Source organism: Phoca vitulina, unplaced genomic scaffold (assembly GCF_004348235.1).
Source record: "Phoca vitulina isolate PV1807 unplaced genomic scaffold, GSC_HSeal_1.0 scaffold81, whole genome shotgun sequence".
Lineage (NCBI taxonomy): Eukaryota > Metazoa > Chordata > Mammalia > Carnivora > Phocidae > Phoca > Phoca vitulina.
In genome coordinates, this window is record NW_022589784.1 from 2,834,198 (window position 1) to 2,857,197 (window position 23,000).

At 55.4% G+C, this 23,000-nt stretch overlaps 2 protein-coding genes and 1 non-coding gene across 4 annotated transcripts in view; all 3 read right to left on the reverse strand.

The window, feature by feature from the left end:
• The window catches only part of DAPK3 (death associated protein kinase 3), a 13,800-nt gene extending 5,456 nt beyond the window's left edge, over window positions 1-8,344 (reverse strand). Inside the window, exons 1-6 of one of the 2 annotated variants that reach the window (XM_032394815.1) lie at window positions 8,292-8,344; window positions 7,175-7,315; window positions 1,591-1,951; window positions 1,310-1,439; window positions 986-1,034; window positions 306-332 (exon numbers count right to left, since the gene is read on the reverse strand). In XM_032394815.1, the coding sequence (XP_032250706.1) occupies window positions 306-332; window positions 986-1,034; window positions 1,310-1,439; window positions 1,591-1,951; window positions 7,175-7,236 (629 nt within the window). In that variant the 5' untranslated portion in view covers window positions 7,237-7,315; window positions 8,292-8,344. Of the gene's footprint in view, window positions 1-305; window positions 333-985; window positions 1,035-1,309; window positions 1,440-1,590; window positions 1,952-7,174; window positions 7,316-8,039; window positions 8,146-8,291 lie in introns of those variants that run through there. The other variant, XM_032394816.1, reaches the window with a different exon arrangement.
• A 4,575-nt stretch (window positions 8,345-12,919) lies between these two features.
• EEF2 (eukaryotic translation elongation factor 2) lies at window positions 12,920-22,684 on the reverse strand. Its single transcript, XM_032394732.1, has 15 exons — window positions 22,580-22,684; window positions 21,411-21,625; window positions 20,186-20,367; window positions 19,887-20,098; window positions 19,016-19,194; window positions 18,715-18,820; window positions 18,077-18,190; window positions 17,705-17,843; window positions 17,340-17,535; window positions 16,456-16,714; window positions 15,691-15,798; window positions 14,916-15,269; window positions 14,429-14,611; window positions 14,215-14,347; window positions 12,920-13,634 (listed from the first exon to the last, which is right to left on the reverse strand). Exons 1-15 carry the CDS (start codon window positions 22,580-22,582, stop codon window positions 13,441-13,443), a joined length of 2,577 nt encoding a protein of 858 aa, XP_032250623.1. The 5' UTR covers window positions 22,583-22,684; the 3' UTR covers window positions 12,920-13,440.
• LOC116625965 lies at window positions 19,266-19,330 on the reverse strand. Its single transcript, XR_004298144.1, has one exon. It is a non-coding gene; the product is annotated as a small nucleolar RNA SNORD37 (small nucleolar RNA).
• Window positions 22,685-23,000: the final 316 nt, after the last annotated feature.

A 23,000-nucleotide genomic window follows, 5' to 3' on the forward strand; every position in this document is an offset into this window, starting at 1 on the left:
CCATCCATCCATTCACCCACCCACCCATCCATCCACCAACCATCCATTCACCCACCCACCCATCCACCATCCGTCCATCCACCCATCCACCATCCACCCATCCACCATATCCATCCATCCATCCACCATCCATCCATCCATCCACCATCCATCCATCCATCCACCATCCATCCACCCATCCACCCACCCACCAAGTTCACTGAGCACTGTGGCGGGTCAGAGCCCACGGTCCCTGTCCCTGCCCAGAAGCCTTCCTGAGCCAGCAGGGCCCCAGGAGACGCAGGAAGCACCAACCAGGCACTCACAGGATGTAGGTGATGACTCCGATGCTCCTGGACAGAGCACACAAGAAGAGAGGAACAGTCAGCTCAGCGGTGGGGGTGGCACCCCAATTCCCAGAACCTCTACCTGGCCCAGACGGGGAAGCCAGAAGCCCATGGCCTGCTCTGCTCTCCTTCCAGGGTCTGCACGGCTTCCACTAAGGGCGTTCCTCCCTCAGCTCTGGGTGTCTCAGGACAGGGCACCGAAGCTCATCTGGCCACACCCACCCCTCAAGGCTCAAACTGGGCAGGGGAGGGGTTGGGGCAGATGTGGGACTCTGTGCCTGCCTTGCTCCAAGCAGGGCTGACAAACTCTTCCTACAAAGGGTGAGACAGCGAATGTTTCAGGCTTTCTGGGTCACAGTTTCTGTCCCTTGTCTGTTTTGTGTTTAACAACACCTTAACAAGAAAACCATTCTGAGCTCACGGACCTGCTCTGGCTGGCGGGCCATCGTTTGCCGACCCCCGTTCCAAGGCAGTGGTCTGTCTTGCCCACACCCAACAGCACCACAACCAGGCGGATGGCCTACATCCCAGCCTGAGGCTGTGGCCTGGCAGCTCCCAGGCTGAGGGACTCCCTGAGGAGCAAAGGGGCTACATGCCAGGCATGTGTGTGCTGAGCTCAGCGGCAGGCAGCCCTGGCCCCACCACTCCCTGCCACTCACCACATGTCCGCCTCCAGACCCAGGGGTTCATAGTTGACGATCTCCGGAGCTGCGGGGACAGGGAGACGCAAGGGGCGGGGTCGGATGCTGGTACGTCTGAGGAAGCACGGGGATACGGCCACAGGGAGCAGCAGGGCCCACCTGGGGGGGGGGGCACGGGGGGCAGGATGGCCTGACCTCCACGTGCCTGACACCAGGACTCGGGAGAGGAGATCAGGGGGGTGGGCCAGATGCCCAGGGGCCAGGCCCGAGGCGCCCCCACAGGCCAGGGATCCTCCAATGGCCCCACAAACCCCGGCCCCAAGGCACTATGCAGAGCCATACCCACGAATTCAGGGGTGCCAAAGATATTCTTGAACTCATTCCCTGCTTCAATCTTGTGGGCGATACCAAAGTCGATGAGCTTGATCCGTGGGTTGGGCACGTTCTTGTCCAGCAGCATGATGTTTTCTGGCTGGGGGTATAGCAGGTCTGTTGCTCTGCTGGCCCAGCGTCCCCAAGACAGCCCCGTTCTCCCCTGGGAACCCCCCACAGGTCACCAGCCTGCACTCTGTGCTGTAAGAGCTGGACCCCCTCCCTGGACCCGCCACCCTGCTGGAGCCCACCTTGAGGTCAAAGTGGGCGATGCGCTTGGAGTGCAGGTAGTGGACGCCATCCAGGATCTGCTTGAGGAACTGAGTGGCCTCGTCTTCCGTCAGCGACTCCTTTTCCGCCAGGAAGTCGAAGAGCTCCCCACCCGAGACCAGCTCTAGGATGAGCACCACGTCCGTCTTGTTCTCGAAGATGTCGTGTAGCGTGATTATGTTGGGGTGCCGGATCTCCCGCAGGATGTTCACCTCCCGCTCGATCTCCTCCCGGCTGACGCCCCGCCGGCTGGACGACAGACGGCGCTTCTTGATGAACTTGGCCGCGTACTCCTTCCCGGTGCCCTTCTGTCGGCATTTCCGCACAATGGCAAACTGGCCGCTGCGGGGACAGAGGAGTGAGCAGGGGCCCGGCGAGGGACTGGGGAGGGGACAGGGCTTCTGCGACAGCACCTCCCGGCCCCGCCAGGTGGCAGGTGAGCTGCTAGGTGGGTCCAAAGTAGCCATGGCAGGTCTGCCAGGCAGAGAGCAAGGAAGTGGCTCAGTGTTTACAAAAGGGAACTGAGTCCATCCCAGGGCCGGTGGGATCCCAGGCAGCCAGGAGAAAGCGGCCGACAGGAGGTGTTTCCTCGGGCACAGCGGGCAGGAGGCCCTGAGAGCTGTCCACCCTGCTCGCCACCCGTGTTAGAGGAGGGGGCTGAGGGGCGGGGCGGCCAAGACGGGTCTTTACTTTTTTTTTTTAATATTTTATTTATTTATTTGACAGAGAGAGAGAGATAGCGAGAGCAGAAACTCAAGAAGGGGGAGTGGGAGAGGGAGAAGCAGGAAGCCTGATGTGGGACTCGATCCCAGGACCCTGGGATCATGACCTGAGCTGAAGGCAGACGCTTAACGACTGAGCCACCCAGGCACCCCAGAGGGGATCTTTCATGTGATGTGATTCTACACTGATTTGACTTTCCACAGTCTATTTCGTCATTTTTAAAAACCTAAGAAAAAACTTAAAAAGCCACTAACTTCTTATTCAACTGGTCAAGTAAGAGGAACACACACATTTTTGAACTGACAGAGAGGACGGGGGCCAGAGCCTGCACCCACGGAAACGGGAGCTTAGACACAGTTTCCACGCACCTCTGCAGTTCCTTCCAATGTCTGCCCAAGAGAAATGACAACAGAAATCCGCAGAGAGGGTTCTACGCAAATCCTCAGTCAGCACGATTCCCAGCAGCCTCAGGGGGAAACAACCAAATGGCCATCGACAGATGAATACATGTCCACCACGCACGGGCATGTCAATCGGCCACGAACAGGAGCCAGGCGCCCACACGCATGGCCCCGGGGACGGACCCCGAGCCCACGACGCCCAGGGAGGGAACCAGACACAGAAGGCCACGCGGGGTGTGAGTCCACGTGGGTGACACGTCCAGAACAGGCTCATCCACGGACGGGAAGGGGGCTCGTGGGGGCCGGGGGCTGGGGAGGGGTGGGGAGGTGACAGCTAATGGGGACAGCTAATGGGGACAGGACTGCTTTTGGGTGATGGAATGTTCTAGAATTATTTAGGGTAACAGCTGCAAAACCCTGTAAATACACTAAAAGATCACTAACTTGCACACTGTAAATGGGTGAACTGTACAGTACGTGGATTACATCTCAAGAGAGCAGCTATTAGAAGAGACAGAAATCCTATTTACTGTACCCCAGGGAGCTGTCCAATGTCCAAATTATTTTGCTATCCAAGAACTTAGTTATATTAACTTACTTTAACTCAAAAGCTGGCTGAAAAAAGCCAGACAATAAGTATTTTTAGCCTTATGGGCCATGTGGTTTCTGTCATAATTCTTGTGTGTTTTTACAACCTTTTAAAAAAATAAAAAAACATTCCAGGTTCAGAGGCAGGCAGGCTCACACTAGGCTGGGGCCGGATGTGCCCAGAGGCCGTACTTCGCTGACTCCACATAAGCGGGGACCAAGTGCAAGACAAAGCACACGCTCCTGAAAGAAAACGTCAAGGCACCACCAGGGATCAAGAGAAAAGAGACAGGGAGGTGAGGGGGAGGGCTCCGAGGAAGGAAGGGCAGAGATGGGGACAGGCAGGTAGGCTCGCCGAAGATGGCAACAGCAGAGGCAGGCCAGGCAGAACGAGCCTAGGAACAGAGACACACAGACGAGCAAGGGACCCAACGGGGTTTGTGCGGTAAGTGGACCAACCCATCGTGCCAGCACAGATGTGTTCTACCCACGCTCAATCGGAAGATGGGGGACGTTCAAGGTGGGCAGCCTACTAACACAGTGGGCTGAATGATGGCCCCGCCAAAGACACCCACGGGTGAAACCCAGAACCTGTCAACAGATCACCACTCCTGGTAAAAGGGACCTTGCAGGTGGGAGCAAGTCAAGGCCCCTGAGGTGGGGGTGACCCTGGGTTCCCGGGGGCCGGCATCCTCACGAGGTCCTCAGGAGAGGGAGGCAGAGGGTGGGAGTCCCAGAGATGTGCAGACCCCGCGCTGCTGGCGGTGAGGATTGGGGGGGGGGGCGCGGGCCAGGAATAGGCAGGAGTCGGGTCTCCCTGGGGCCCTGGGGGGAACCAGCCCTACAGGTCTGTTTTAGACTCCAGATTCCCAGACCTTTCACATAATTGCACGTCCTTCTAGGCCACTGAATTGTGGTGATCAGTGACGGCGGTGACAGGAGACTCAAACACTCATCCAAAAGCCAAGCGCACAGGTCAGCCGAGAAAGGCAGTGCTCCTTGTCAGGCCTCACCCCCCTACCTCCTGAACCTGCCACAACGGTCCTCGGGGGACACTATTCTCCTGCCCCTTCCACGTCTCCACTAACTCTCCCGTCACCCGAAATGCTTCCCCTCTCTTCTGCCTGCACCAGCCAAGCAAGTCCCACGACAAATCCCCGATGGGAATGACATCAAATTCTGAACATTCACCCCATGCCGGCAGCACTGGGCTAAGTGCTGGACGTGGGGCCTCGTTTTCAGATAGAAGGATTGTTTTCCCCTGCTTTTTTCTAACGTGAACTAACAAATGAAGAGGAGTAAGACAGGGCTCATGGGAACAGGCAAAAAATGCTATTACAGGCTAAACTGGGTACCTCAAAAATCCTTGTTGAAGTCCTAACCCCCAGCACCTCAGAGCGGGACTATCCGGAGACAGGGCCTTAAAGACGTGATTCAGTTAAAATGAGCTTACATAGGGTGCCTGGGTGGCTCAGTCGGTTAAGCGTCAGGGTCCTGGGATCGAGTCTGGCATCGGGCTCCTTGCTCAGCGGGGAGTCTGCTTCTCCCTCTGCCCCTCCCCGCTGCTTGTGTGTGCTCTCTCTCAAATAAATAAAATCTTTAAATTAATAAAATAAAATAAAATGAGCTCACAGGAGTGGGATGAATCCAATCTGACCGGTGTCCTTTTAATAGGAGAGAAGGACACATAGACACAGACAGACAGCCCTGTGAGGCCATGGGGAGATGATGATCGTCTGCACGCCAAGGAGAGGCACCTCAGGAGGAACCAGCCCTGCGGACACCTTGATCTTGGACCTCCCGCCTCTAGGCCCGGGAGAGTATGAATCTCTGCTGCTCACGGCGCCCCGTCCACAGTACTTTGCTGTGGCAGCCCAAGCCCACACAAGTGCCCACACCACTCTATGAAGTGGAAGCCAGAGCGGAAGTCCACGTTGTCAACCCACAGAGTGATTTATTTCCCAAGACTATCAGTGTGAAGGTGAACTAGGAAGAAAGAATCCCCCGACCCCTCCCAAGCACACACACAGACACTTGCTTCCAGTTCATGCAGCCCCATCCCCCCCGGGACAAGAAAACGTGGCCCTGCTTTATTCGTGGTCCTCATCACCACGAGGATGCCGGGCTGCTAATTCCCCTGCCTCTGAAACCGAGAGCTTCTGCGGCAGGCATCTGCCGAGGTGCAGAGCGAGCATGGGAGAGAATGCTGTCCGGGCACAAGGATGCACGCTCTTCCCAATGCACAGGGCTCCGTCTCACTGGGACATCTACTGGGCCTCTTCCAGGGGGGCAGGCAGAAGCTTAATGCCCACCTCTGGTTCCAGCACACCTGGGCTTTGCAGCCAGCAGGGCTTGGTCTCAGGGCTGGAATCCCACATGGCCACTTCCAGTCTGCATGGCCTGGGGCAAGCTGCTTCCCTCCTCTCGGCCTCCGCTTCTTTATAAAACAGGGAGGGCAGGTGCACCTGCCTTGTAGGTCTTTTCGTAGGTCAACCAAAGTAACAGAAGACAGACTAGAACTTGGGATGTCCAAAAGACATCTATAACTCATATAAACTGTGGCACGGCGTGCGCAGCATCCTGTGCCTCTAACCCTTCACCTCACGGATCTCCGAGCACATTTGGGATCATCGGCTAGAGCCGCGCCGCCCAGGACGACAGCCACCGGCCACGCGGTGGCCCGCACGCCAGTCTGAACTGAGATGTGCTGGGAGTGTGTATCACACACCAGATTTCAAAGGCTTCATATCCAAAAAAGGTGGTAAAATCTTTCACCTGTAATTTTTGTCGCGCTTACAAGTAAAATGATAATAGTTCAATCTATTAGGTTAAATAAAATGTATTAATTATTAAAACTGACCCAACTACTACAAACCTTCAGTACGCTTCCGGGTGGCAAACATTCTACAGGCCACGTAACGCTCCAGAGGCAGTGGAGCTGGACCACTGAAGAAACTTCCCGTAAAATCCTTACAGCGACTACCCCTGTTCCTAGGTCACTGGGTCTGCACATACGTATTCCTGTGGAATTAATTCCTAACAGCGGAATCGGTGGGTGAAGGGGCATATACATGGGACATTTGGCTGACTTTGGCCAAGCCGCCCTCAGCGGGAGGACCTAACACATTTCCAACAATAAAGGATGAGATGGGGGGGCGGGGGGGCCTACGTTCTCTACCACTCTATTAAGGAAATTCCTAAAGGAGGGACTTCAGAATCCCAAATGAGCCTGAAACACTTTCTCAGCCAAGGCGTGAGACTCGACTCAGTTATTTACATTCCCTTTTGGTGACATCATGGGGCTGGTCAGCAGCGAACTCACCAAATAAGGTCTGAGGCTGGGGGGGGTGGGGACGGATGGTGCCTGGCTAGTCTGAGGCACGGTGTTCTCAGGGGACACTCCCAGGCCCCTCCAGACAGGAAATCAGCTGCCTGGCTGGAATGGGAAACCTCCGCTCTTTCCCACAAGAATGCTAAACAATTGGCAGGGACGTGGGCCCAGACAGGAGGCCTCTCCCGCAAACGTGCACGAAAACCAATCATCTCCCTCAAGAGAGGATTAAATAGAGGGACAGACCTTTACCAACAAACACTGCCACCACCTAATCTCTCACGCCACACGGCAGGAACGCTGGTAGGTGCTCCAATTCTATTTCTCCCCAACAGAGAAGGTCAGAACAAGAATGTGCGGACAGGGCCACCTGACTCCAAAGCCTAAATTCCTTCGGCCAGCACATGCCACTGACTCATTCCTCCTCCGAAAGGAGGATGAAGGACAGGAGGGGGGTACTATCCGGAAACCCCACAGCGCCCCTCTCCCATGCCCCGAGGCCCGGCGGCCGGCCCTGCTCACCTGCCCAGCTCCTCCCCCATCTCATAGTAGTCTTCTACGTCTTCCTGCCTGAACGTTGACATGGTGGGCGGTCTGCCTTCTGGTGCCTTCCCCTCGCTCAAGGCTGGAGACAGGACCTCAGGGAGTCCCCTAGCTGTGACCCTGGAGGAGAAAGGGGAAATAGGGAAGAAGTGAGACGCCAACTATTACTCTTAGCTACATGGGGCAATCTCCCCCACCTTGCGCCCCCAAACGAAGTTCCACGCTCCTCATAAAAGGCACATGCATGTGGCGGGCCGGGTACTTTCCCATTACCTCACTTGGACACCACACCACCCAAAAGGTCGCTGGAAGCCCCACTGTGCAGGCTTGGCCCCGAAACTGCCCCCAGGCCCACACCTCTGGCTCCCCACACACTGCCCCAGCCCTTCTCTGCCTCTCCCTCCTAGGCTTCTCCCAACCTGCTCATCCAAAGCACCCCCCCACATTCCTGCAAATTCCCCCCACACTGCACACCCCCAAACCCCGGGGCTCCCTTACGCCTGTCCAACCTGCTAAGTCGTTCCAGTGCCAACACCCCCCACCTCCCTGCCCGTCTGCGACCTTAACCCCTCCTGTCCTCACCCATTCCCCCAACAAACCCCTGACCTCCACAGATCTCTTAAGACCTTCCTCAGCGGTGTGCTGAATTCCTCGGGAATTGAACAATGGCTTCCAAACTCCGGCCAGCCCCCCACCCACGGTCGCCTGCCCCTGACCTCCGCCGTCCCGACAGCACTAACCGCTTCCCCGCTCCTCGAAGGCACCCCTGCAGAGGCCCGCACCCCGTCTCCCCCACCCGCAAAGGGCCACATCTCAGAGTCTCCTCCATTGTCCTTCCCCCAACCTTCGGACAAGCTCCAGGGTACACCGCCATGGCCCCGTCCACAGGCCCCTCCAAGGCCCCTCCAAGGCCCCTCCAAGCCCTAACGTCCGGGTTCGAGCGTCTCCAAGGCCGCCACGCCCCTCGCAAGCCGCGACCCAGCCCCTTCTCCTGCCGGCTCATCCCAGGAGGTCTCCGAACGTCCCCCCGCGCCCCCGAAACGCCGCCTCGGCCTCCCGCGCCCGCCGCGGGCCACGAGTCGCGCCCGCTCCGCACCGTCCGCGGCCCCGCGCCCCGGCCGGCCCTCTGCCGCGCTGGCCACCGCCGCCCTCTCCAGCCCCGCCGCCTCGGCCGCCGGGACGCGCCGACCTGCGTCGACGTCGCCGCGTCAGCCAGTGCCCGCCCCCGGGAGGGGGTCCCGCCGCCCATTGGTCTACGCGCCCGCCCCTCGTGACGCCCCGCCCCCCAGCCGCCTTCCAGGCCCAGCGGGCTGGAGTCCGGTCCTCCGGATGGTGTATCGCCACTGGCCGGCAGGCTCGCCTTCAGGCAGCGGATTGGCTGGAACGGGCGTCAGTCACACTTAGGAAGTCGGAAGGCCGACTTCCGGCCCCTGCGCCACCCCGCCCGCTCTCCTCTGACCCCGGTCCTGAAGCTGAGGGGTGCGATGCCGAACTGCTGCATCCCTCCTCCTGCCTTCCTTGAGCACGAGACAAGCGCATGCGAGGCCCAGCTCCCGCATGGCCGCTCCTGGGGTGGACCCCGGGACCGCTTTAGTCCCTGAGTTGCAGTTTCCCCCTCTGTAAAATGTTACCCACGTTCCAAATGCATAAACAAAAATGCAAATGAGATCAGTCAGGTGTTGCCATTCATGCTTGATTTTTCTGACGTGTGTTGTCTCAAGATACACGATAAAACAGCTTGTTAGTAGGTACCAATCAACCACCATAGGAGGTAAAACATGTTAACATTTCTCCGGTTCTGCAGATGGGGAAGCTGAGACCCAGATAGGTTAAGTAACCCACCCGAAGTCACACAGCCGGGAAATGGCATAGCTGAGAATCATTCCCAGAAAGCCCTGAACCACTGCAGATGTCATCTGACGAAAGACCCCAAGTCTTGACTTTCGCCGCCTACCCTGCCCTCATGCCATTCTCTCCTCGCTCACTCCACTCCAAGCTCATCTGCCTTCCTTCTGACTTCAAACATTGCACTCCCACCCACGGATTTGCACAAGCTGTCCCATCAGCCTGGATTCTTGCTTCAAGCACCTTCTCCCAGACCCGTTGCATCAGTAATTAACTATATCTTACATTAGATGCAATCATTACATCTTACGTTAGTATGGCACACTTGTCAGAACTAACGAACCAACAGTAATACATTCTCATAACCAAGTCCATACTTCATTCAGATTTGTTTTCCCCAACGTCCTTTCCCTGTCTCAACAATCCCATCCAGAATCCCACATATTTAGCCCTTAGGGTCCTCTTGGTTGTTTCTCAGACTTTCCTTTTTCACTATTTTGATGACTTTGACAGTTCCGAGGAGGACTGGTCAGGTATTTTGTAGAATGTCCCTCAATTGGATGTCTTTTTTTCTTTTTTCCATAGACTGGGGTGATGGGTTTTAGGGAGGAAGACCAAATGCCCTTCTCAGGACACCGTATCACAGGTCCAGACTATCGACATGACATTGCTGTTCACATTGGCCTTGGTCACCTGGTTCCATGTCTGTCAGGTTTCTCCAGAATACTTTTTTCTCCTCCCCTTTCCATACTGCATTTTTTGGAAGAAAGTCGCTTGTGCGTAGCCCACACTTAATGAGTTGGAACATCATTTTCCTTGAAAAAACAAAACAAAAACAAACCTGACAAACTATAGTAAACTAGACTTGGGTATATGGCATTTTCTCAAAAACGAACAAATCAAATCTGTCACTTCAAGGGAAACAATTGACAGGATTTGTTGCCAATGGTACATTTAAGCTTTTATTTTTTTTATAAAGATTTTTTTATTTTTTTTTAAAGATTTTATTTATTTATCAGAGAGAGACACAGTGGGAGAGGGAGAAGCAGGCTTCCCGCTGAGCAGGAGCCCGACGTGGGGCTCGATCCCAGGACCCTGGGACCATGACCTGAGCCAAAGGCAGAGGCTTAACGACTGAGCCATCCAGGCGCCCCAAATTTTAGCTTTTAAGCAAAAAAAAAAAATTTCAAAACTTGCTTGAGTTTCCAACACTTCCCTGATGAAACTGTTAACAAATGGGACTTTTCAATATTTATTTAATGAGATGTGTCAACAATCTGAAAGAGCAGCAAACTTTAGGTATACCGGTATTTCCAAGGGACCAATGCATGTTACAAAAGCATGCACGGGAAAAGGACGCCTTCAAAGTGCAAAAGGGGCCAATGGAGTTTAACAGTAATGAAAAGCTCGTTAATATGGTTTCAAATACCACACTGTAATTATTCTTTAAGAAATTCCCACTTGTGTTGGGGTGCCTGGGTGGCTCAGCCTGTTAAGTGTCTGCCTTTGGCTCAGGTCACGATCCCAGGGTCCTGGGATCAAGCCCGTTGGGCTCCTGACTCCGCAGAGAGCCTGCATCTCCCTCTTTCTCTGCCTGCCACTCTGCCTATCTATACTGTCTCTGTCAAATATCTTAAAAAAAAAAATTACCACTTGAGTTTTACAGCCACAGTTCCGAGAACAGTTCTTAAAGGGCTTCTCTTTTTCATGCACAGGAATGAAGCTGGATTCTCTCCATAGAATCCAACCAAAACCACGTTATCACCGTACATTTAACACAGCAGGTATGAGAATCCGGCTGTCCCCGAATAAGCCAGAGATTTCGGGGATTTAAAAAAAGGTAGGCTACTACTCTTCCGATTTTTGTTCTGGAAGGTTCTTTTCTTCATAAAGATGTTAACACATAATGGGTTTGTTATATTTAAATAAAATTATATTTATATCTCTCAATTTTAATTTCTAAATATGGTAAATATCAGTAGATAAAACCCATTTAAACAAAAAGGGTCTTTGGGGTCCTTGATAATGATTAGAATGTACAGGTGTCCTGAGACTAAAAAGGTTGTGAACGACTGGCCTAGAAAGACAAGGGTAACACAAAAAAATCAGTAAAAGGAAACACGCATAAGGAGCAACATACATAGGCACATACTTGTAACATATCGATGCTTGGGATAAGCACACCAAGACGTAATGAAGTCGTCAGGACAGCCCCTACCAAAGGAATCCTTTTGAATTTTACAATTGAAAATGCACACGGACATAGAGGTGCTGTGTTTGCAAGCCAAATACCCGAAGTGACAAGAATTTAGAATTGAAAACTTAAAGCACAGTTCCATCTTATCAATTTACAGTCCCTATCTTTTGACAAAATTACTGGATGTTAAAAATGCACAACTATGGGGCACCTTGGTGGCTCAGTCGTTAAGTGTCTGCCTTTGGCTCAGGTCATGATCCCAGGTCCTGGGATCGAGCCCCCACATCGGGCTCCCTGCTCCGCGGGAAGCCTGCTTCTCCCTCTCCCACTCCCCCTGCTTGTGTTCCCTCTCTCGCTGTGTCTCTGTCAAATAAAATCTTTAAAAAATAATAAAAAATAAAAAAATAAAAATGCACAACTAAATGCAATGTGGTATCCTGGATTGGATCCTGAAACCGTGACAACCAAGTAAATGGTCACTTAGCATAATTTTGTAACACCTTTGCAACTTGTCTGTAAACGTATTCAAAAATTATTTATAATAAGTGCAAAAAGTACTTGAGTGTGGGGACGCCTGGGTGGCTCAGTCGTTAAGCGTCTGCCTTCAGCTCAGGTCATGATCCCAGGGTCCTGGGATCGAGCCCCGCATCAGGCTCCCTGCTCAGCGGGAAGTCTGCTACTCCCTCTCCCTCTGCTGCTCCCCCTGCTTGTGCCCACTCTCTCTCTCACAAATAAAAATCTTTAAAAAAAAGAAAAAAGAAGTACTTGAGTGTGGGTGTCAATGTCGGGTTCCAGAAGAACATTTTCCAACACGAATGACCCTTTGTTGGAAGATGCTGGAGGTCGGAGACTGCACGGGACAACTCTTAAATGGGTGGAGCTGTCCAGGGCTTTCATGACATCCATCATCCCTGCCTGGCTTCTGCCTTCTAAATGGTAATGGGGCTCCCTAAGCCGGTGAACAACCCAAGTCCCCCCACAAATTTCCAAAACGGCGCCCACCACAGTGCAGCACCACTGTTGAAGCAATGCATTCTGGTGGTTGTTTATCCAAAGAAGAAGTAGAAAGACAAGGTCTAGGATTAAATGTTTAAGGTTAAAATAAAATCTTGTCATGCCTGGGTGGCTCAGTCGGTTAAGCGTCTGCATTCGGCTCAGGTCATGAACCCCCTGCCCGTGCTCTGGCAAAATCTTAAAAAACATCTATTAGGTATGTGTGTCACTTTTAACTCCCAGCTTTAACTTTTCTGAACAACCAATCTGGTGGGCTAAGACAATTTGCCTGGCAGGTGGCTTGCTTTTGTAGTTTTCCCTGACGGTGAAGTCACTCAGAGTTGTCCAAGCCAGCTACCGTCAACATGCAGCCCCAGCACCATCAGACTCCAGAAGTGTAGTGAAATGCAAGGTTACAGACTAAACCCCTTGGTTGCACAGGACCCACCTCGAGCACTCAGCAGCCCCACGGGCCAGTGCGGCCACCTCTGCACAGTGCAGGTGCAAGAGGCACCATCACGTGGATGAGCCCTGTGTACCAGAGGGCCTCCGTACCTGGGCCCGACATCCGAAGATACTTCACGGCCAAGTCGAACCTTCTGCACGGCTATCACCAGTGGTGGAGATACCGGCACGGGGGAGGCCCGCTGCAGCCTGACGGGACCAAGGAAGTCACATGGACACACACGGTCACCACCATAACAAATTTATTATTCCAATGGCACTAATACAGCTGGAGGTGCTCACGGTGACACCGCACAAAGTTTCCTGCCTTCTAGCTTCTGTCCAAAGAGAAAGGTCTACCCGCTCGTTCCTTCCCCCTCGGGGGAAAATCCACTACGGGCCATTTACCCAAATAAACCTCTTAATGCGTTACGTTTTTTTTTGGACATCTGAGTTTCTGAAATGGAAAGAAGTGTTGAGTGTCCCATCCCGCCTCCCCCACCCCCACCGGCCAAATAAGTCCCTGCTACCAGGGCTTTTCTGTTGCCTCTGAAATCTTGAAATAAATATCGAAAGAAACGGCATCAAGTGTTCACGTTGAGTGATGGCACTGAGTGGGCCCCAGAACCTGTCAGGTGGAGCGTCCCCGTGGACAGTCTCGAGGTGTTATGGAGAATGCGAGGGCTTGTTGCTGTGGTTGATCGTCAGCCGGGTACAGGGGCTGTGCTGAGTCCCACCAGGGTGGTGGGCTGCAGGGGAGGGCTGCCTACAATTTGTCCAGGAAGTTGTCCAGGGCCGGGATGCCTTCCTTCAGGCCTTTGCGCTTGCGTGTTTCGGCCACCACCTGGCTGGGGCGGCTGGTGTTGTCGAAGGGATCCCCGGGCAGGATCTGCCAGTGGTCAAAAACGCACTGGGGGAAGGCCTGGCCACCAGTGTTGGACCTCAGGTCAGCGGTGAAGCCTGTGGAGAGGGACAGGGCTCACTAGCAGGCTCAGGAGACTTGGCTCCCACTACCTCCATGGCCGAGCCTCGGAGCAGGTGGGGACAACGCGGGCACACACGTCACAGAACCCGGGTCAACTCAGATCAGGTCACATGTTAAACCTAACCCCATATCTCACCCAAGCCTTGCTCAAAACCCACTAATCTGTAAGGGAGCCCGTGCTGGCCATTCCGGGGCCGCCCTCTGCTCACCCCCAACATGAACCTGAGCTCCAGGCCAACTGCTCTGCTGGCCTTGACCTTAACATTTCACCAAGTTACACATCCAAGGGTTTTCTCCCCCTGCAAATCCACCATTTCAGGGATCTGCGTATCGAGCAGACCAACTCGTCCTCCACAGCCCTGCTGCTCCCGCCGTCCAAACGGGGGGGCCCAGGCCAGCACTTTGCAGATTCCATCCACGGCTCTCATCGGCCTTGCTAGAGGCAAACCCGGATGTATCCTGGACCAGGTCTGCCTGTGAGACTACTGGCTCTGCCCTGGAACCAACCGGCCACAGACACTGGGTGTCTGAGGGATGCACCGAGCTGGCACTTACCAAAGGACTCATTCACAGGCAGATAGGCCTTCACGACGAACATGGGGGTGCCGGCCACCTGGGACTCCTCAAACACATGACCCCGCTTCCTGTTCAGGACACCGTAGATGCCACCAACCACTTGTTCCGGACACTGTCAGGCAAGAATGGCTATTATAAGCAACTGTTGGGCAAAAGAGCACCAGTAAGAAAGAACAGGACCGGCCCGCCCTACCTGAATCTCCACAAGGTAGATGGGCTCCATAAGCCGGGGCTGGGCCGTCAGCACACTAGCGTAGAGGCAGCGCCGGGCAGTGGGGATGATCTGGCCCCCGCCGCGGTGGATGGCGTCCGCGTGCAGGGTCACGTCGTGGACATCGAAGCGCACACCACGCATATTCTCTTCGCACAGAGCCCCCTGCAGGAGCCAGAGACCACCATCAATGTCCTGCGACTACTGCAGCCCCTCCTTCCAGGACAAATCACATAGCTCTACACCAACACCTCCTGGTCTCCACCTAGACTGACCTGCTGCGTCCTGCTCAGCTCAACCTCTCTAGGACTCCCTTCCCAGAGGGCAAGACCACAGCCCCACTGCGCCCACAGGGAACCAAGTACAAGTGACCCCACGATCCCCCAATAGGTTGTGAGCCTCCCTGGCCTGTTTGAGAACCAACAGCTAGCTGATCCATCATCAGCTGGACACCAAGCGGTCCCCTCACCTCTTTGGTGGCCCACTGGAAGCCAGCTACCACGCTATCCTTGATCTCGTTGAGGTACTGCACACCCTTGGTGATGTCAGTGAGGACGTTCGGGCCAGTGCCGTCGGGCCCGAAGCACCAGATCTTGCGGGCCTCAGCCACATCCCACTCATATTTCTCGGCCAGATAGCGGGCCCGCTGCTTGAGCTCCTGGCGGGCGGACACCTCACCCTTGTCAATGTCCTCAGCCAGGCCGTCAGGGAAGGGCCGAGCCTTCATGTACAGCCGGTTGTGCTTGTTGGGGGACTTGGACAGGCAGAGCACATTCGACTCCTCACTGACAGTCTCACGATAGGAGACTACGGGATCAGATTTCTGCAAGGGAAGCGTGAAGGTCAGGCCAGGCAGTGACCTCCCACGAAAACATTTACAGGATCTTCCTGATCAGACTCATGGGCATACCATCATACACAGATGCAAACCCAGCTCCTTGCAAAACCAGATGAAAACTAGGGCACCCAACAGCCAGACCTGAGGCTGGCTACAGAAACCTAAGTGATCTGCAATCTTCAGAAACTTCTGTTAACATTTCTTAGCATCTGGAAAGCAGCAGACCCTTCACACTGCAACCTCAAAAATTTTAAACATGTATGTAAACTGTTTCCTGACAGCACATTTTATCCGTTTCCTAATAACAGACTTTATATGACAAACACATAAAAAAAAACCCAAAAAACCCTTGGACTATGCAGTCTCTACTCAGGCCTCCACCATCTGAGCCTGGAGCAGGCCTCACCTTGATGGGAATGCAGGCATGGTCCTCCTCCAGGTCCTTCAGACAGATCTCCAGGTGCAGCTCCCCAGCCCCTGCGATGATGTGCTCCCCGGACTCCTCAATGATGCACTGCAAGGGGCCAAGACTTAGCCCCTGGGCACTGACCCCAGGACATTCAGGGATCCCCAGAAATTCTAGGGAATGGGTGGAAAGCAGGCTCCCTCCAGGCTTCCCTACAGTTGGAGAAGGTAGACTCCACAAAAATGGGGATTTGGGGTAACTCAGGGCTCACAGGACATTAAGAGCTCTCACGTGTTTTGTTTTTTTTTGCTGGTTCTCAGCATTACCTCCCAAAACAATCTACACTACAGACAACCCATAAAAATCTAACATATGAAAAAGAACTGAATGATTTCTGGGCAAGAACTACCCCCTTGTGGGACGCCTGGGTGGCTCAGTCTGTTAAGCATCTACCTTCGACTCAGGTCATGATACCAGGGTCCTGGGATCGAGTCCCACATCGGGCTCCTTGCTCTGAGGAGCCTGCTTCTCCCTCTCCCTCTGCTGCTCCCCCTGCTTGTGCTCTGACGAATAAAAATCTTTAAAAAACAAAAAACAAAAAAAACCTACCCCCTTGCTGCACAGCTGCTCTGCCAGGAGAAGTGTGTGCTCAGCACACACCTGACTTTCCAGTATCTGAATATCCCTAACTCTGAGAAGCCCCCCGTAGACCACAAACTAACCACTCCTGCAGGGAGTGTTCCCTCCTGTCAGGGCACCACCCACCTGCACCATAGGGTCCGACTTGGCCAGCCGTTTCAGACCCTCCACTAGCTTGGGAAGGTCAGCCGGATTCTTGGCCTCCACAGCCACCCGGACAACAGGGCTCACGCTGAACTTCATCACCCGCATGTTGTGGGCATGCTCAAAGGTAGTGATGGTGCCCGTCTTCACCAAGAACTGGTCCACACCCACCAGACCCACAATGTTCCCACAAGGCACATCTTCAATGGGCTCCACATAACGGCCCATCATCAGGATTGTCCTGGGGGAGACAGAACAAGCATTAATACACCAAATCCCCAAATGGCCGAAAAAGGACTCCTTCCTTCTGGAGCCTGGAGCTGTCCTGCCTGCCTGAAATGGTGGTGTGAACCCACCCCTAGAGCTTCAGGCCCTGACTTCACCTTGCAACCCAGGTTCCTGTGACAAGGAGTCCCAGCTCTTGCACACCAAAGCTGAAATCTACCTGCTCATTCCCACCTCCCCTGTGGGGCTCCACACCCCACTCAGGGCTTATTGGAGCGTCACAGGAACCTGAGGGCCCCAAGGAGCCGGGCTGTGTGTGTGTGTAGGGTCAGTCTTTCCCCACCCAGAGACTACCACTACCACATGCCCTCTGGAGTCTACGCTGGCTCTCTGGGGACCTGACAGAACTACCGCTGCCAGCACCTCGAGCTTAGGGACGTGTGTGTCCAAGTCCAAACCAGGGCTCGGACCACTGCTTTCGGGCATGCCTCATCCAGACAAGTCCCTCCTTCACCTTAACAGTTCCTTCACCCTCTCTGGGCCACACTATATCCTGCCACCCTCACTGTGGGGGAGAAGTGGGGAGTGGGGTGGAATACAGACCAGCCCAGCACATACCCAGGAACTGCTGAGCACCTTACCTCTGGATGGGTTTCAGGTACAGGTCCTCCTTCTTCCCAGGGGTGTAGTTGGGCCCCATGATCCTGACCTTCAAACCAGTGGACACCAGCCCAGAGAACACACGACCGAAGGCGTAGAACCGACCTTTGTCGGAGGTTGGCACCATTTTGGAAATGTACATCATGAGGGGACCTTTGGGATCACAGCTTTTAATGCCTGAAAAAAGAAAAATCCCCAAAGGGGAACATGTGATTCCCTCGCAGCTCACCCTTACAGAACCATGACCCAGGACTTAGCAATAAGCAGCGCCTTCCAACCACTGCCAGACCGCTCTTGAGGCAGAGCCCAGCACTCTAGAGCCGGAGCATAGATGAACCTCACGTACCCATCGCTGCCTCGTCGTCCGGGGGCCCCTCATACAAGAGCTCACAGCGGTATTTCTGGGCCGTCACGGGAGAAGGCAGATGGATGGTGATCATCTGCAGCAAAGCGTCCCCGGCTGGTAGCCAGCGGCGCATCACAGCCTACGGAAGGAAACGGAAAGCTCAGGCAAGACCCACGGCCCTCAGAATCCCCTGCTCAAAGTGAGAGTAAGACGCACTTAGATTCTGAGCTGCTCCCCCCAGAGAGGCCAACACCGCAGGTCTTCTGAACGCCCACTGGTGGATGGGGCTGTGACGGGTAAAGCTTCCGACTGACAGCCAGTCACACGAGGGCAGGGCCAGCAGTACCCCCAACGGGGCCCATCCACGCTCACCTTTAGAAGTGGTTTGCCTTCTTTGTCTTTGTCTTCGCTGTCCAGCTTGATATCCAGCTTTTCAATCAGCTTTGCCGTCTCCTCTTTCTTGAAATTCATGATAGCATCAAACACCTAACAAGTTACAAAAATAGCACAATGAGTTTGGGAAGGTAATGGGAAGCCTGCGACTGCTTCCTCCCCGACAATCCTAAGCCACGGGCAAAGCAAGGGCAGTGCTACAAAATTCCCTTAACAGCAGGGCACTAAGGGCCTCGCCAGACTAAGTCTTGGAAAAATAGAATAGGTTGTTACAAGACACAAGTCTGTTCTGACACCTAGACCACAAACAGGTTCTAATTCACAAACACTTAAAACTTGTTAGCAAAACGCCCATCTTTAGTCTCCTCTCCCCACCACCAAACCCCCAGCGAGGGAGGCACACTCCCCTCCACCCAGGAATCTCAGCGGCTAGCTTGTCAGAGTGGAGCCCTGGGGGCTGAACCTCCACCACTCTCACCTCACCCTCCCCCAGCACCTACCTTTCAACCCAGCTCTGCCCAACCACAGGAGATCGGGTAACAGGTCCTCCGGGAGCCACCAGGCCCAAGGACAGACAGCCCAGGGGATGCACATCCACGATGCACTCATCAGCTCACCTTGAAAATAGGGTCCAAGATGAGCTGGCAGAACGTCCGTGGTAGCTTCTTCCCATCAGGGCTGGTGGCTGACTTGCTGAACTTGCCGTTGGCTGGATCAAAGTACCTGGCAGAGAGGTATTCACCAACTCAACTATGGTAGGAAGATCAGGGGAGACCCAGATGGGCCAAGGAAACCATGCTGGGCAGAAGGAGCCTACAGACGTTTGGTGGTCCCCAGCCCCGTCCCCACCACTGCCAGTGGATCCCCGTCCAGGCGCAGTAGTGCAGAGAGTGCCTGCTCCTCCCCTATGGTGCTCACCGGTCACCCCACAGCTTCTTCATCATGTCCTCCACTTTCTTGGCCCGCTCAGCAGGCCCCAGCTGGCCCTCGCCCTTGGCAGCAAATTTGGCCACATACATCTCTGCAAACTGCTTCAAGGTAAAGGCCCAACCGTGGAGTCCAGACCCAAAGCCGACAGTCCCAAGTACAGGGTCGATCTGCAAGAGCAAGAAAATGCTATGAGTGGAAACAGTTGCATAGAAAGCACTCAGTCCCTGGGTACTGTGGGCCTCAGACGTCAGATTTCTTCAGTAGCCATCAGGTCAAAGTGAAGAAATTTCAGTCATCATTTTTAAGGCCCAACTCTTCTCCATTCCCTCTGGCAGCAGGGTACACACACGCTAACCCTTAGAGCACTGTCAGCAGGCAGAACCACCCACTAGCCCCCAGCTCCCCCAAAAGTGCTAAGTGAAACCAGCTTTAAAAATAGCCCAGCTCGGGGCGCCTGGGTGGCTCAGATGATTAAGCGTCTGCCTTCGGCTCAGGTCATGATCCCAGGGTCCTGGGATCAAGCCCCACATCTGGCTCCCTGCTCCGCGGGAAGCCTGCTTCTCCCTCTCCCACACCCCCTGCTTGTGTTCCCTCTCTCGCCATGTATCTGTCAAGTAAAATCTTTAATAAGTAAACATTCCTGGTAAATCCACTTTCAGGACTACCAAGAGTCTCCAAGAGACCCTAGACTCACAATAGTCTCCAGGGCCAGCACCCTAACACCAAGAAAGGTCACAGCCCTTCCAGTATGAGCAAGAATTGAGTCTCCCCATAGGGAGACATGGAACAAAGTACTGGGAACACAGGGGCAAATAGCAAGCTGGCCAAGACCCTCAACTTCAGCAGGCAAATGACCTACCATGATGTTGCCCATGGGTCCACTCTCGCCCTCCCCGTAAGTGGAGATGATGACGTTGACATTCTCCACGATGCGCTGGAAGGTCTGGTAGAGCTCCTCAGGCTCGAGCTGCAGCTCCAGCAGAGCCCGGTCCATCTTGTTCATCATCAGCACAGGCTTGATCCGCTCAGCAATGGCCTGCCGCAGCACCGTCTCTGTCTGCACACACACACCTGGGGACGGGCGTCTCCATCAGTGGGAGGGAGCGGGGGGAGACAGCCCCAGGATCCTAACTACACGCGCGGGTACCTACTGCTTACCAGACACACAGTCCACCACCACCAAGGCACCGTCGGTGACACGGAGGGCGGCAGTCACCTCCGAGGAGAAGTCCACGTGCCCGGGGGAATCAATGAGGTTGATTAGAAAGCCAGAGCCATCCTTGCTCTGCTTGATAAAGTTCAAGTCGTTCTCCGAGAGTTCGTAGAAGAGGGAGATGGCCCTGACGAGATTGGAGCAAGTTGGGTGGATGGAAGCCACATCTCCACTGCCTTACCCGTCACCCCTGGAATAAACCTAGGTTCCTGCCTTTTAAACCCTCTCAGTGAGGTAGTATTTCCTTTCCTCGCTAATTACTACCCCCTACAGACAGAATTCAGACTTCCCACACAAAAGCCATCCCACCCAAGAAGCTTTGCCCGCACCCAGGGAGGCCCACCTCCCTAGTAGTACCAGCTGCAAAAAGCAGCTCCTCATGGGGCGCCTGGTGGCTCAGTCGTTAAGCGTCTGCCTTCGGCTCAGATCGTGATCCCATGAGCCCTCCAACAGGCTCCCTGCTCAGCGGGAAGCCTGCTTCTCCCTCTCCCACTCCCCCTGCTTGTGTTCCCTCTCTCACTGTGTCTCTGTCAAACAAATAAACATCCTAAAAAGAAAAACTCCTCGGAGACCATCTGCCCAGCCCCTTCATTCTGGTTACTCCCAAGCTCAACACACCTGATTCCAAATATTGACCAGATGACAAAACAAAACCTAAAAACCTCAGACTACCCCCAACTGAAACCTCAAAACAAACGACCCAGAAGAACCTCACAAACTACCAACTAAACGTAAGTGGCAGCTACAGTCACTGCTTCAGGTGCTCACTGTCGACACAGCCAAGAAAACTGTCACTGGGTGGGCCACATACGGGTCACGGAATTTGGCAGCATCCTGATGCCAGTAGCACTACCCCCAGACTTCTCCAAAGTGCCAAGAACACTGTGGCCCCGAAATGGGGAGGCCGCTGGGTTAACCCCCTTCCTCTCCAAGGCGCCCCAGGTCCCAACACCAAGCATCACTGTGCCCCACCGGCTGGCTGCACCTTCCCCTCATGAGACTGAACCTCATTCTTCCTCCCAGTCCAAAACCCCAGCCCCCAGGTGCTCCAACCACCTCCCCAGCAGCCCCGGGAACGTGGAGCTGCCTGCGGTCCGGCTTCCCCACGCATCCCAGACCTGGGTGAACACCTCCCCTCCGGCTCTCCCCAGGACACCAGCGCTTGCTCACGTTGACTTGATGGTGATGCAGCGCTCCTGCTCGTCCTTCCGGGTGTCGGTGAAGCGGGTCTCCCCAGCGCGGGCGGAGGCGATGATGCCGGCCTTGCACACCAGCGAGTCCGTCAGCGTGGACTTGCCGTGGTCCACGTGGGCGATGACGGACATGTTCCGGATGTTGGCCTTCTTGTCCATGATGGCCCGGATCTGGTCTACTGTGAAGTTCACCTGGACGGCGGGAGGCGGCGGCTCAGGGCAGCCCGGACGGCCTTGGGACTTCGATCAAGACTGCGAAGGCCCCAGCCAGGAGCGGGCCGGCGCGGTGACAGCCCCAACCACCGTCTGAACTCCACCTGGTGGCTGACACCCCCTTAGAAACGCCACTGGCCCCCCCTCCGGGAAGCCCGCTTCTACTTGCCGCCGAGACGCAGCGACCCAGGTGGGGGCTGGGGACCGAGTGTCAGGAGTGACACCAGATTTCCGACGGGATACGCGCATCGGAGGCCTTGGCAGCCCAGTTTCGACTGCGGGAGGGAGGAGGCTCCCCCCAAAAAACCCATCCCCGCCGCTGCATTCTCCCGGCTTCCCGCAAGCGAGGGCCGTCTGTGCGATCCAAGGTCACCCCTCCACCTGGGGGTCACACGGGGCCACCGGCGGGGGCGGGGAGCTCGCGCTGCCCCCAGGACGCCAGCCTCCATTTGCTGGCTCCGCCGTCAGCTGTTCGCAGTCGAGACGCGCGGGGACGGCAGCCGGCGGGGGGCGGAAGCCTTTCCCCGGCGAGCCCACCCCCGTCCTCCCACCCGCTGCCACCCACCGCAGCCGACAGAAAACCAAGCCCAGCTCGCGACCCGCGCGTTACATAAGGCGGCTCGGCTCGCCCCGCTCCCCACACGGCGCCCGCCATTACAGCGTCTGCCACATCATCATAACCCCCCCCCGCCCCGCCTCTGCCCCAGCTCCGGCCCGGGGTCCCGCGAGGCGCCGGCGTCCCCGGAAGCGGGGCAGAAGCTCGGCGGACGGCGCGACGCGCAGACATGGCGGCGGCCGCTTCTCACCCCCGGGCCGCCGGTGCCGCCATGTCTCCTCCAGGTCCGGGCGGCCCCAGCGCTCCAGACCCGGGAGCGCCGGTCCGGCGGGGTCCCCGCCGCCCACCCAGGCCACCAGCCGGTCGGCGCGGCTCACCATGGTGGCGGATGGCGGTGGATTCTCCCAGACAGATCCGAGCGAGGCAAGTCGCGCCAAGGATGGCGGCGACGACGGCGGAAGAGAACGTTGACGTCAACACCCGACCTTTTATAGGCAGAAGCCGGTTGGGCGGGTCATCTGACCGCGCTGCGGGGGCGGGGCGAGAAGCAACGCCCCGCGCAGGCGCAAGGAAGGGATCCTCCGGTTAACCCTTCAGGCGATGGTGGGACTGCGGGATTTCTCGGGGGCGGTGGTCGACCCAGAGCTGGGTGCAAGCTTCCGGAATGCAATGCTCAGGTGCCTCGGGCGAGAAGCGCCGTTTTAGCCGAGAATATTAATCGTGGCCGCTATATCCGCTTGCACAATGCCAAACACTTCTGTGAAAAGTACTTTACAATGGGAAAAGGGTCTGTGGATT

Coding starts and splice junctions, on each gene's coding strand:
- EEF2 (XM_032394732.1), bottom strand. Junction 18,191..18,714: donor TCTTGGACCCTATTTTCAAG/GTGAGCTGATGA, acceptor GTAACTTGTTAG/GTGTTTGATGCTATCATGAA. Junction 16,715..17,339: donor TACCTGAAACCCATCCAGAG/GTAAGGTGCTCA, acceptor TGTCTCCCCCAG/GACAATCCTGATGATGGGCC.